This window comes from Macrotis lagotis, chromosome 2, assembly GCF_037893015.1.
Source record: "Macrotis lagotis isolate mMagLag1 chromosome 2, bilby.v1.9.chrom.fasta, whole genome shotgun sequence".
NCBI lineage: Eukaryota > Metazoa > Chordata > Mammalia > Peramelemorphia > Peramelidae > Macrotis > Macrotis lagotis.
Window position 1 is genome coordinate 333,988,900 of NC_133659.1, and position 13,846 is coordinate 334,002,745.

General features: G+C 55.2%; 2 protein-coding genes across 5 annotated transcripts in view; both read left to right on the forward strand.

The window, feature by feature from the left end:
* Positions 1-2,644: 2,644 nt before the first annotated feature.
* Positions 2,645-4,298, forward strand: SMIM45 (small integral membrane protein 45). The gene has a single exon (XM_074220838.1). It carries the CDS (start codon positions 2,657-2,659, stop codon positions 2,861-2,863), a length of 207 nt encoding a protein of 68 aa, XP_074076939.1. The 5' UTR covers positions 2,645-2,656; the 3' UTR covers positions 2,864-4,298.
* Positions 4,299-9,335: 5,037 nt separating this feature from the next.
* Positions 9,336-13,846, forward strand: part of SEPTIN3 (septin 3) — a 29,267-nt gene continuing 24,756 nt past the window's right edge. For 2 of the 4 annotated variants that reach the window (XM_074227056.1, XM_074227059.1), the window contains exon 1: positions 9,338-9,469. The gene's annotated coding sequence lies outside the window, so the exon portion shown is untranslated. Of the gene's footprint in view, positions 9,470-13,846 lie in introns of all 4 variants that reach the window. The other 2 variants (XM_074227060.1, XM_074227057.1) reach the window with 2 other exon arrangements.

Below are 13,846 nucleotides of genomic sequence, written 5' to 3' on the forward strand. Positions count from 1 at the left end.
TGTGAGTTGGGAAGGGGCTTGGAGGGCTCTTATCCAAACCTCCCATTTTAGAGGTGAGGAAGCTGATTTACCACAGAGCCAGGGAGAGTTCAGATTAGAATCCAGGTCCTTCGACTCTCCCAGCTCATGCTATTGGTTGGAGGCAGATTAACTGGAGTACGACCTAGTTCTCCTAGTGCCTGATTTAGTTCTTTCCTGCCCACAGTGACTTACAGGACCTCTATTGACAAAGAGGATGGATACAGCCCTCTATGAACTCTGGGGGCTTTCAGCTCAAGGGTCCCCATCAGCCCCTCCCTCCCCTGAAGGCAGACCCCTTCTTAGGGCAAAGACATGGACCCCCTCCCTTCCCACTGGCCTCACTTGTTTCTCACCCTTCTCTTCTCTCACCATGTGACATCTCCCCACCTTTCTCCCCATCACAAGCTTGTACCACGTGTCTAAACGATCCAAGGTTGGTTGCCCTGGCAACTGTGGATAAAGCCCTCCGTCTGTTCCAGCCTGCTCATTGGTAGAGGCAGATCCCGCCTCCTGCCGTCCAGAGCTGACCAGGGCGCTGAAGCCTGGATGTGGCGGTGGACCAGTGAGCTCACTCTCTCTCAGACCTGACGAGCCCTGGGACTCCATCCTCCAGGACCAGCGTCCTTCTCGGCACCCCAGTGTCTTCTGCAGATGGTGGTCTCCTCATCGTGTGCCCCTAGGCCAAGCAAAGCCAAGAGCTCAGCCACAGCTTGAGGTGAGTCTGAGGCAGGGGTGGGGGGATCCCAGACCCTGGGAGTCTGGGTGGGAGCAGCTCTGGGGGGCAGTGAGAGAGCAGCTGGGGCTTGTCTGCCCAGGAACCAGACTGAGTCAGGGAGGTCCCCAGGACAAAGAGACCAGAGATGTCACCTAGTGCCACCTGAATCCCAAGAAGCTAGAGGAGGGTGGGAATCCCCCCACCCCAGGAATGTGACCTTCCTCCCCTATCCCAAGGACCTGAGAGGAAGCCATGCATAGAGAAAACAACCTGGACTATATACAGAGACCTGGATGCAGATTTTGGCTGGGATCATACTGACTTCATGACCTTGGGTAGATCACTTTACCTCTGAAAAATGAGCCTCCTCTAGACGATGGGATTCCCCATCCCACTGTGCCTGGGTCCGAAGTCTGAAGACAAGGCTGAAGGAATGCAATTCCTTCTGAACAGGAGTTATTTTGAAAGAAACACTTTGTAAACCCTCAAATACGTGGTGATTTTTCAGTCCTGGAGGAGTTATTAGGAGGGTCCCAAGTTCTGTCTGGCAAAATCAGCCACCCTGAAAACAACTTCTCAGGTGTCCAGCCTTGGGGTGGAGGAGAGGATAGACCTCCAATCACCTGCTCCCTTCCTTCCAGGATGTGTAGGTGTTGCTGGAATCTCCAGAGAGACTAATTGGTCTGTGGGGAACCGTGTGGAGAAAGATCCAGAACCCTGGACCCCTGTTCCCTGGGGCTGCCCCAACTCTAGGTAACTTTTTTACAACCCCTAAAAGTCTTAGCTTTATTCATGGTGGGGGGAGGGGGGGCAAAGGGGATGATTGCCTATGACCTGGAAAGCTTTGGAGAAGTGAAGCAAGACCTAGGAACCCTGGCGAGGATGAGTTGAAAGGAGCATTTGAGAAGGACCTTTCCCCACTAAGTCTCGAAACTCTACTGACCAAAGAGATCCTTAGGGCAAAGATATGGACCTCTCCCTTCCCACTGGCCTCACTTAAGTTGCTCACAAATACCAGCTCTTATTTTACTTTTTTAGTGTTTTTTTTTTTTTTTGCAAGGCAAATGGAGTTAAGTGGCATGTCCAAGGCCACACGGCTAGGTATTTATCAAGTGTCTGAGACCAGATTTGAACCCAGGTACTCCTGACTCTAGAGCCGGTGCTCTATCCACTGCGCCACCTAGCCGCCCCATACCAGCTCTTATTACCAGAGGACCACTGAGCACGTTCCTCACCACTCTAAGACGTAGGTTGTGCCTGCCCATTTTACAGATGGGAAGGACGGAAGCTTAGAAAGGTTGCCTGGCTAGTTAAGGGCAAAGCATCCCCAGGCCTTCCCTGACTCTAAGGCTAGCCTGCAAGCTTCTCCTAAACAACTAAGCGCCTCAAGAAATCAGTGAGGCAATGATCCCCCCACTCTTGTCCTCTGTCCTGGAGCCCTGACTGGAGGGGGAGTGCTAAGGAAGAAAAGGACAAGCCCTGCTGGGTCACTTGGTTCCTCCTTCCGCCATGGGTCCTGACCCGGGGTTGCTGGCGGCACCCCCCCACTAGACTCCTCTCTGCCTGCTCCTCTAGCACTCCCCATGGCAGGAGCCCCAGAACCTCAGCTAGGCAAGGCCCTGAAGGTTGTGTGCTCTGGGCCCAGCCTGGGCAGACCAAGTCCTGCCGCCAGTGAGAGGCCCCCACCGAGGGCTGCATCCAGGGTGGGATGGGAGCTTATCTCAAGGGCCAGTGAGATGCGTGTGCCTAAGCCGGCTTTGAATCCTGGCTCTGATGGGCCATGACTGTCCCCCCTGAGCCTCTTTTCCCCAGATGCAAAATGGACAGGATGTCATTTCTCAGACTGTGATGAGCGGTAATCATTGTAAATGTGCTAATGGTCGATTCCCCCTTCTCCTCAGCAGCAGCCGCCAGAGGGTCATGCTGCATTTCCTGGACTGGTTTGTGCCCGTCTACCTCATGATCTCCATCCTCATCTTGGTTGGCTTCGGGGCTTGTATCTACTACTTTGAGCCTGGTTTGCGGGAAGCCCACAAGTGGCGAACGCAAAGACCCCTCCTGGACCACAACTTCCGCAAGACCCTGATGATCCGGGACAACCTGGCCTTTGGGAGCCCTGACGTCTGATGGACCACAGGCCCAATGGCAGAGACCGATGGAGGGACCGAGACTCTTCTGCCTCGAGTCCAGCTTGGCCCTTTTGGGGGTCTGGTCCTGGGCTGGGGCCTCTGGAGCCACAGTTAGCTACTGTTTCCCTGTTCTTGTGCTGCCTCTGTCTTCGAGACCCTTTCCAGCTCCAGGAGGGGAAGCCGGCCTTCAGTCTGCCATCTCCTTGTTGCCATCCCAGCTCTAGCATGGACCATCCCGCCATGACCCCACAGCAGTTTGCCAGTCCAGAATACCGTGCCCTCTCCAGGAAACCCATGTTGCCAGCCCTTCTCTGAGACCTTGGCTAGAGCTGTCTCTCCTTGGCAATTCAAGTCAGAAAACCTCAAGAGGGGAGATGGGAAATGGGCTGGGCTCTCTGGTGTTCACTCCTCCTTGGGGTGGCCTCTTCCTCCAGTCCTAGAGTCCCTCAAGAGGGGACAGTTTCTGGGGAAACAGGGACAAGCCCTGCGTCTAATAGCCATGCCAATCGAGTGCTGTTGGTTGGTTATCAGTCCCCCCGGCATCCCCCCATCTAGTGCCATCAATTCCTCCCAAAATGTGAGTCATCCTCTTTTCCACAGTGGGTAAGTGGCCATCCATCGCCCATCTGCACCAGCTCTGCCTTCCTTTCCCCACACTATGTGTGTATGTGTGTGTGGGGGGGGGGGCATGAAAGGTCCAGGCGCTGCCATTTCTATCTGCTCTGAGCCATGGTTTCCCCAGTGGGGAACATTGCCCCTGCCCCCCAAGACACCCTTGCCTCTAGATCTCTCAAGCAAATGCCTGCCCTGGGGCAGGGTCCCAGCCCCAGCAGGCCCAGGAGGAGACACGGGCTCCTTGTAGGCAAGAGCTGGTGGTACGGGCCCGCTGCTGGCAGCTGCGTCTAGACTGGGGAGAGGGAGCACTCCCGAGATCTGTAGTCTTGGTTTCTGGCCTCACAGCCCTGGGCTTTAGCAGGTCTCGGGGAGGCCCCTCCTCCCAACCCAGCAATACCTCCATCCAGCTTAGATACAGAAAGAACTCTTGCCCAGGAAAGAACTTGGAGAAGGAGAAGCCTAGCCATCCCCATCATCTTTAAAGGATCGGGGCGATTCCCTCTCCTCTGGAACCTGTCCTCTGGCCTCATGTTGTCCTTCCTCCACACTGGGATTCAGGTCCTGTGAAAGGGCCTTGTTGCTTGCATGGGCTGGGGTCAGTGGGAGCAGAAGGTACCTCTGGTTGTGTGATGTGTATGAGTGGGGGGCTTGTGGGTAGGAGTACGTCCCCTATGGCTATCAGGGTGAGAGTGGATGGGACAACAGCCCCATGAGGGACCTGAAAGGGTGTGTGGACAGGCGTGGATGTGTGTGGCTTGGGGAGTGTTTGGTGGGTGTCAGAAGAGGATGAGAGGCATGCATGGGGCTGCCTAGGACAATACGGGTGTGAGGGGAAGTGAGGTGCAAAGGAGACGGCGGTGGGGGAATGGGATGCAGGGGGCAGACTGTGTCCTGACTCCTGCTCAAAGCTCTTTGGGGAGGGGGTCCAAAGGCCTGATCTGGCCTCCTCAGGCTTTAGAGGTGAGCCATGAAAGGTGCAGCTGCATCTCCAGGGGATGGGGAAGGAGAGGCCTCTCCTGACCTCCGGGGGCTCTCCTAGAACCCTCTTCCAGTACAACCCCAAGGCCCAGGATAAGAGGGCTGACCCCACCACCACCACCAGGGTCTTGTGCTGACCTGTCCGAGCCATACATGGGTCCTCATCTCCAACACCAACTATTACACCCTTCCAACCCTGCTACTGGCTTTGTTGAATAGAAAATGTGGCTATACAACCTGTCTCCTCTCCGTCTCTCCCTCTCTCTTTCCCACTCTAATCTCTGTCTCTTTGTCACTGTCTGTCTCTTATTGTCGGTTAAAAGTTGCTAATAAATGCCTTCTGTCACTATTCCCTAAAGCCTCTGAGTTCTATCCTTACCTACCCTAACAGCTGCTCTTCATGTCAAGCTGGGGAGGTGAGCAGGGCAGTTGGAATCAACCTCGGGTGACAGATGAGGAAACTGAGGCAGAAGGCAGAAGAGACCTGCGGAGGTCACATAGCCGATCTGGGGTGTGGCAGGGGTTAAAACCTAGGTCTCCTGATATTCCCAATGCTCTGCACCCCAAGGCTAATTTAACTTGATCCAGCTGAGAGGCAGGGAAAGGAGACCCCATGTTGATGATGATGATGATGATATTGATAATGCTTTAGAGAGGTCAATGGTCAAGTTGCAACCTCCCCCCTTGACTAAGGAGGTGGTAGAGGCTGAGAGCAGACAGGACCTTCACCAAGGGCCTTGAATGAGGAGGGGTCCTAGGCAGGATTGGAGTCACATCTACTGATACGCCCCACCCCTTCTCATGTGGGGCCCCCACCCCCAGGCCTAGGAAAGAAAGGGAGCTCAGAAAATGAAATGGGGAGACAAGCAGGAGGTCAGAGCCACCTGAGGTCAGACCCAGAGAAGAGAGAGGTCGGGGTCTCCCCTCTTGTTATTGGTTCAGCATTCTGATCAGGGAATCCTGCCAGCCAGCTGGAATGGGTAACGGAGAGAGAAGATGGACTGGGAGAGGGAGGACAGGGCAGGGAGAGAGAGGGGCAGAAGAATGGGAGAGGCCAGAGAGAGAAGAGGAGGTCTGGACTAGAGAGGAAGGCATGGAAGAAAACACAAGAGGACAAGGGGGGGAAGGCAGGGTGGCCATGCTCATTGAACCTTATGGTCGAAGCCAGAACAGGGTCCCCAATCAGTCCTGCCCACCCAGACTCTGATGGGGCAGAGGATGTGACCCTTTTTGGATGGAAGCTCTCGGGGGACCCGACCCAGTCATCAGTGCCTTCCCCAGGGACACAACATGGAATTCACACTGAGGAGTTGGGGAGGGGAGAGCATGAGTATTGACTCAGGAATCTGAGTACTAGGTTTGAATTCTGCCTCCTGTGTGACCTGGGTTGAGCTCCCTAAACTCTCTGGATCTCATTTAAAACAGGGGCAGACTATGTTTTCTAGGATCTCTTCTTGCCCCAACCCATGATCTCTTGAAGGCCAGATCAAGAGTTTTCCTTAGCCCAGATGTGGTGGGATGGCTGCGGCTGTCGTGGCAGAGAAGCTGCCCTGTCCCTGACCCTCCCCCAGCCAGCAGCCCGGGCCATTGGCTCAGGGACCCAGGATTCCGGCGGATGAGGGCTCCCTTTCATTTGCCACCCACTCCCTGGGCCTGGCATGATGTGGAGGGGGGAGCACTGGGGCCTTGTGTCCGAAGCAGCAAGAAGAGGGAGGCCCAGGCCTGGGCCTCTGTGACTGCCTGGGGGCTCCCCGGGGCAGAAGGGGTCCCTGAGTTGGCCACCCAATGTCCCGGGGAAAGCTGAGCTGTGTCCCAGTTTGGACCCCTTGATCACTTGGACCCCACTGGACCCAGCAACCTCGGTTTCCTTGGTTCAAGGTAAGTATTTATGGAGGATGAAAGCTTGGCTGGGGGTCTGGAGACCCGGGGGGTCAGGGCTGTGTCTAGCAGATTTAGGTCTGAAAGGGACCTCAGAAGCTTTGGAGCGGGTCCTGTCTTTTACAAATGAGGAGCCTCAGGCACGGAGGTGGGGAGTGATTTGTGCCGGGCCTCAGAGAGAGCCTTGGGGCCTAAAACGAGACTCGGGGTGTTATTCTGACTCAGTAGAAGCAGCCCCGCAGCCCAAACAAAGGAGCATGGGAGGTCAAGCTGGGGGGGTGAGAGGCAGAGCACGGAGACGTCCCGCAGGAGGTGACATCCAGTCAGGTTGAAAAAGGACGGAGCTTCCATCTAGAGGCGCAGGGATCAGGCCCAGGGCGCATAGAGGTTGGATGACTTGCCCAAGGTCACACAGGCACATGAAGCGGAGATGAGATTCAACTCGAGGCCCTGGCTCTTCCCCCTTTACGGTGTAGCCGAATGGGCCGGACTTCCATTGGAAACAGGCTGAGGGAAGGAATTTTGGCAGAGGGGAAGAGTGTGGGCAGAAGGCCAGATTGTAGACCAGTCAAGCACCAGACAATGATGAGACAACGTCCCAAAGTGAAGAATGACCAAACCAAGTCCCTGCCCTCAAGGAGCTTACACCCTCTCCTCAGAGACATTGAGTCCAAACATAAATGTATGCTGAATGTTTACAGTGAATGCAAGACACGTTGAGGATTAAGTGAAGGAGCATCGTGTCTTCAGTGTAGCAGACAGTGGTCCAAGTGTTGGGGATGCCAAAAGCGACAAAACACACACGTGCACACACACACGACGTGCGTGTGAGAGTGCTAAGTTCACAGAGGGTGTGAGATAAGGTTGGCAGACTTGGGTGGCGCCGTGTTGAAGAGTCCTCTAGGGATGGCCAACTTTATGGTGGTCACGGAAGGGTCTGGAGCAGAGCGTCCCCCGACCAGAGATGGGTGGGCTGAGGAAAGGGAAGAAGGTGAAGTTAGGAGACAGGGTGCTCCAGGGGGCCTGTTCAGTTGTCCATTAATTGGTGTTGTGGCTGCCAGACTGGGGAAGGAAGGGGATTCGGGGGGACACAGGACGGGACTGGCTGTTAGGCAAGGGTTGTAGTGGACAGGGGAGATGGGGCCAAAGTTGGAAGTAGTGATGGCCAAGGGAGGAGTGTGCTTGGGGGAGGGCAATAAGCTAGTTTTTGTTTTAAGTCAGCATCCTGTAATGGGGAAATATGTTTTGCATGACTGCCCACATATGATGGTGTCCTCTTGCTTGTCTTCTCAATGTTGGGGAGGGCTGCAGGGAGGAAGAGGATGCAGAACTCAAAAAACAAAGGAGGGGGAGCCGCCTGGGGACTTGCTGTCAAAATGTCATGGGTTTTAATCCCACCTCTGACGCGTGGTGGCCGTGTGACTGAGAAAGTCCCCTAACCTCTCAGAGACTCAGTTTCCTCAACTGCAAAATGAGGGAGGCTCCCCCCAGCTCTAAATCTTTGAGCGAAGGTTGGTGGGACCTTCCAGCGGGGTGCAGTAAATATCAGCAGGGAAAGGTGAACCCGGGACAAGGGCCGCCTCCACAGGCCTTGGGGCTGGAAGGGACCTTACCGATCCCACGGCGCAGGGCCTCCGTTTTGGAGAGGAGGAAACTAGGCCCAGAGGGGGTCACACAGCGATGGGAGCCCCAAGAGTCCAGGCCCGTCCTGCTTCCTGTGCCCCAGCTTCTCGGTGGGCCCTGGTATGGCTGACAGAGGGTAGGGTCAGGGGGCTGCCCCCTTCCTCTCCTTTTAGAGACTGCAGCTCCCAGTGACCTCTGCTGACTTCACTGGAGGAGGAGAGTGGCGCCTCTTGGGGTGGCCCCCACCTGGCCCCCTCTAGTCCTGGCAGTGGAGAAGGAGCTTGAGGTCTGCACCCCGGGCTTAAGCAGGCCAGCGGCCTTCCCAGGGCTGCGGGGCCCTTCTCTGGAAAATGGAGCAGGGATGCTTGTTCTACCTCGCTGGAGCTGGGAAAAGTGGGGGAGGCGCAGATGCGGATGTGTGGGGGCAAGCGGGCACCCCCGTTCCCAGGCCCCTCCCACTCTGGCACCCCGTTCCCAGGCCCCTCCCACTCTGGCACCCCGTTCCCAGGCCCCTCCCACTCTGGCACCCCGTTCCCAGGCCCCTCCCACTCTGGCACCCCATTCTCAGGCCCCCTGGCACCCCGTTCCCAGGCCTCTCCCACTCTGGCACCCCGTTCCCAGACCCCTCCCACTCTGGCACCCCGTTCCCAGGCCCCTCCCACTCTGGCACCCCGTTCTCTGGCCCCTCCCACTCTGGCACCCCCGTTCCCAGGCCCCTCCCACTCTGGCACCCCGTTCCCAGACCTCTCCCACTCTGGCACCCCGTTCCCAGGCCCCTCCCACTCTGGCACCCCGTTCCCAGGCCCCTCCCACTCTGGCACCCCGTTCCCAGGCCCCTCCCACTCTGGCACCCCGTTCCCAGGCCCCTCCCACTCTGGCACCCCGTTCTCTAGCCCCTCCCACTCTGGCAGACACCCCTGTTCCCAGGTCCCTCCCACTCTGGCACCCCGTTCTCTGGCCCCTCCCACTCTGGCACCCCCGTTCTCTAGCCCCTCCCACTCTGGCAGACACCCCTGTTCCCAGGTCCCTCCCACTCTGGCACCCCCGTTCCCAGGCCCCTCCCACTCTGGCACCCCGTTCCCAGGCCTCTCCCACTCTGGCACCCCGTTCCCAGGCCCCTCCCACTCTGGCACCCCGTTCTCTGGCCCCTCCCACTCTGGCACCACGTTCTCTGGCCCCTCCCACTCTGGCACCCCGTTCCCAGGCCCCTCCCACTCTGGCACCCCGTTCTCTGGCCCCTCCCACTCTGGCCCCGTTCCCAGCCCCCTCCCACCCTGGCACCCCCGTTCCCAGGCCCCTCCCACTCTGGCACCCCGTTCCCAGGCCCCTCCCACTCTGGCAGACACCCCCGTTCCCAGGCCCCCCCCCGGGCCCCTGCCTGGGCGCCGGCGCCCCCTGGCGGCTGCTCGGGGCGCAGCGAGCGGAGGCCACGCCCCGGAGCGGGGCCTGCATGGCGGCAGCGCCCGAGGTCACCGGCAGGGGGCGGCGGCCGAGGAGGCGCCGGGAGCAGGTGGGCCGGCCTGGGGGCGCGTGGGGGAGGGGCTCCGGGGCTTGGAAGGGTTGGGGGGCTGAGGGGGGAGAAAGGTGTGTGTGCCCCCCCAGGGAGAGGCCGGGGGTCAGTGGGGGGGGCGGCCCCAGGGCGGGGGGGCGAGTGGGGGCGACTCGGGGCCACCCAGCGCGGGGGGCAGAGGGGCCCCCACCCGAGGGGGCCACAGGGGGGTCCCCACAAACGGGCAGAGGCGGAGGCCCGGCCTGGCGGCTTCTCTAGACCTGGGGGCTGGGGGTGCTGACTAAGGGGAGCCCCCCAGCGCCGGATCTGAAATCGGAGCCGGAGGCCAAGGACTGTCCCCGCTGCCAGTCCACCCCGAGGAGGCTGGCCAGGCCCTGTGGCAGGGCCACCCCCAGACTGGCCTCCTGTGGTCCTTGCACCTGGAGGACCCTCATCTTGGGGTGGCTGCCAGGGCGGCCTCAGCTTCCCCCCCTGCAAAGTGGGGGCGCCAATACCGACCCTTCCCGGGGGGCGCATCACTTTGCCTTGAAAATGGGAGCTCCCTGGGCAGCTTGGGGATCACGGTCTGCAAAGGGATAGCCGGGTGGGCACGGAGAGCTCCTTGAGGCCAGTCCTCCAGCCCCGGGCAAAGCCACCCTGCGGTTACTGAAGGGCAGTGGGCACGCTCCTCAGACGCCCGCTTCTCCCTGGAAGCGGCAAGTTTTACCCACCAAAACATGCAAACATCCGTTCATGACATCATGGCACAGAGCTCACACATGCTACATCACCCCCTGACTGGGCGCAGCGGCGGCTCCCCTCTCCGTAGCACTGGAGGTGAGCCCCAGTGGAGGAGAGCACAGGTACCCCTTCCATGGAGCAACCGCATGTGTCCGGAGAGCTTAGGAAATCCAGTGGCAATTGGGGAAGTTTTGCGGAAGCCACAGATGCAGAAGGACAACTGACGGCAAAGAAAATATTTAAAAACTCAGAAATGCACCAAATACGTGCCATTATTGTTTTATAACAACCTATTTTCTCTTCTGATACCACAATCCTTCATATTTCTTCTGCAGTAGGAAGGGAAGACCAAAAATTCTTATTCAGATATTCCAGTCCTCCAGGTTGCCTTGCCCCTGACACATGCGACGAGGAAGCGATAACTGTTCTCACTATTGGCCCTTAACATGGACCCCAAGCAAGGGTTCCAGCCTGCCTGGGAAGTCATCTTGGGGCTTTACTCTTTCTCCCTTCATCTCTCAAGGCCTTGACATCTCCAGGCACCTGCCTTGCTTGCATCTCTTTGAGGGAAGCAGTGAGATAACTTAGGAAGAGCTCTGGAGTCAGAAGTTCCAGGTTCAAGTCCTGCCTCTGGCCTTTACTGGCATTGTGCCTTTGGACAAGTGACTTAACCTGTAGATCTTAATTTCTCCTCTATTAAAAAGAATGAGAGGGATGGCCTGGATGACTTCTCTAAATCTGTGAGTAAATAGATCCCTGATGTTATCCAAACGCATGGTCTCACAAAGGTACAAGATGGTGGCCCCATCCTGGTCTCATCCAGGATGGAGTCTTGAGGATTATCTATAGACATCTATCCAATGTCCTGTTATCTGCCTACAGATTGTTTTTAAAAAATGGATGAAGAGGGGCAGCTAGGTGGCACAGTGGATAGAGTACTTGGTCCTGGAGTCAGGAGTACCTGGGTTCAAATGTGGCCTCAGATACTAATGACCTAGCTATATGACCTTGGGCAAGCCACCTAACACCCTTGCCTTGCAAAAAAAAAAAAAAAGCTAAAAAATGGATGAAGAGATCCTCTTTGTTTTTTCAATTTTATTTTATTTTTTATTTTTTAGGTTTTTGCAAGGCAAATGGGGTTAAGTGGCTTGCCCAAGGCCACACAGCTAGGTAATTATTAAGTGTCTGAGGCCAGATTTGAACTCAGGTCCTCCTGACTCCACAGCCAGTGCTTTATCCACTACACCACCTAGCCGCCCCTAAATTTTATTTTTTTAGAAAGATTTTATTTATTTTGAGTTTTACAATTTTCCCCCCATTCTGGCTTCCCCACACACACAGAAGGCATTCTATTAGTCTTTACATTGTTTCCATGGTATACATTGCATTTTTAAAATTTTAAATATATTTTTTCATTCCCTACATTTACAAATGTCCCTCCCCTCCCCAGTTACATCTCTTAACAAAGAATAAAAAAATAGAATAAAGAATAAATTCAGCAACTAATGAAATCTGAAATAGCATATGAGATGAGTCTGTTAGGCTATGCAATGTCCCATACCCATAATGCCTCCACTCTGTAAAGAAACCCTCCAGATAGTTTATATTTAAGAATTTATCATTATTTTTCCAATTAACAAACTTTTATTATTTTTATTTGCTCTCCCACCCTCTATCCCAATTGGACAATGTGCCTCAAAGTGTCTGCTTCTCCCCAGCCCTGCCAACATTTGTCATTTCCTCTTTTATCATCTTTGCCAGTTTGATGTGTGTGAGCTGGGACCCTCAAGATACTTTAATTTTCATTTCTCTCAGCATGATTGACTTTCTGGTTATTTTTTCTTCTAGAGAGCATTTTTCATGTGGTTGCTGATCACCTGAATTTCTTCTCTTTTCACATCCTCTGATCATTTCTCTTTTGGGGAATCCTCTTGGTCTCTTAATATTCCGTGGGTACCCTTCCTTCTCACTACCCATTTCCCATCTTATTTGCAAATCATCCATTTTTCTAGCTGGTCAAGTCGGCCTGTAAGCTCCCTGGGCAGCCACATCAGTCCCTTTTTTGGAAATTCTTGATATTCTTAACATTAAACTTTCAGGCCTGGGAGCCTTTCTTGTAGATTCTTAGTCCAAGGTTGGTGCGAGCTACTTTTCTTTCTTGGGAAAGTTTTGGAATCAAAAATGCCAGCTTTTACCCTCCCTCTCTGTCACCAAGACAAATGAACAATCGTTTATTAAGGGCCAAGATGAGGATAATAATTCCTACCTCCCCAATTTGTGGTGAGCAGCAAATGAGGTCATGATTGTAAAGGACACAAAAGCTCTCTATAACGTTAACTATTATTGTTGGGGTGTGGCTTCAAAGGCCAAAGGCAGACCTGCCCTCAAGGAGCTCCCCATCTATTCGGGGAGACAGCAAGCAAAGAGCCTTATTCAGAATAAATGGGAAATGAGAGAGGGGAAGGCACTGGAATGAAGAGAGGTCAGGGAAGGGGTTCACATGCAGAAGGTGGGGTTTGAGTTGGGACTGGAAGAAAGCCAGGGAGGTCAGATTCCCAGAGATGGAGGGTCTTATTTGTGGACCAACCAGGAAGCTGGGGGCACCTTAGGTTAAAGAGAAGTATCCGTGGGGAGTGAGGTGCAGGAAGATTGGCAAGCTCCATTTGCTCCTGGAGGTGATGGGGAGCCATTGGTGTTTATTGAGAGGTGGGGGGATGGGTAACATGATCAGATCTGACCTTTAGGTCAGTCAGTTTGGTGGCTAGAGAGAGCCTTAAGGTGGTCAGACCCCCCCCACCCAGTAGCTAATGCAGTTGTTTAGGCATGAGGTGACCAGGGCCAACACAAGGTGGGGACAGTGTTAGGAGTGTATTCGAGAGTTGCTGCAAGCAGCCTTAGGCCCTGGAGGACTCCAAGGGTGGTCGCCCGAGGGGTGGGAAGGATGGTGGTGCCCTCCACAGTAAGAGGTGAGGGAAGCGGGGGAGGGTTTACAGGAAAGATAATGAGGTCTGTTTTAGACATTTGAGAAGGTCTCCTGGACATTCAATTTGCCACATCCAAAAGGCAGCCCGAAGTGTGAGACTGGAAGACAGGAGAGAGTTTGGGGCAAGAAAGGTAGATTTGAAAATCATCAGCATAGAGGTAATATCACCAAGGGGAAGAAAAGCAAAGGGCCCAGAAGAGAGCCCTGAGGGACCCCTATGGTGAAGGGAGTCAGAGAGGTAGGAAAAGACCAGGAGAGAAGAGGGTCCCAAGGCAAGGAGACCAAGCCATGGTGTCCAGGCCGCAGAGAGGTCCGGGTGAGTGGGAACTGAGAAAGGCCGCTGACCTCTGCCATCAGGGTTGGGCAGAGAGCAGGTTCAGGGAATCTGAGTCCTGAGACAATGGGGTCACTCAGTCCCCAGGAGGAGCCCGCCAACTCTTGCCAGGAATCAGAACAAATAGCAATGACTCACTTTTATCTAGAACTTTAAGGCTTGCGACAGAGGGGACTTTATTTTATCCTCCGAGGTACACACAATGGGTAAGTATCCCCATTCTGCAGATGAGAAAACTGAGGCCAAGACAAAAATCAGCTTCCCGACTCTTCAAGTCCCCCAGAGCTCCTCTCTGGACCCCAGAATAATGTTCTTAGCTAAAGCCTTCCACATGCAACAC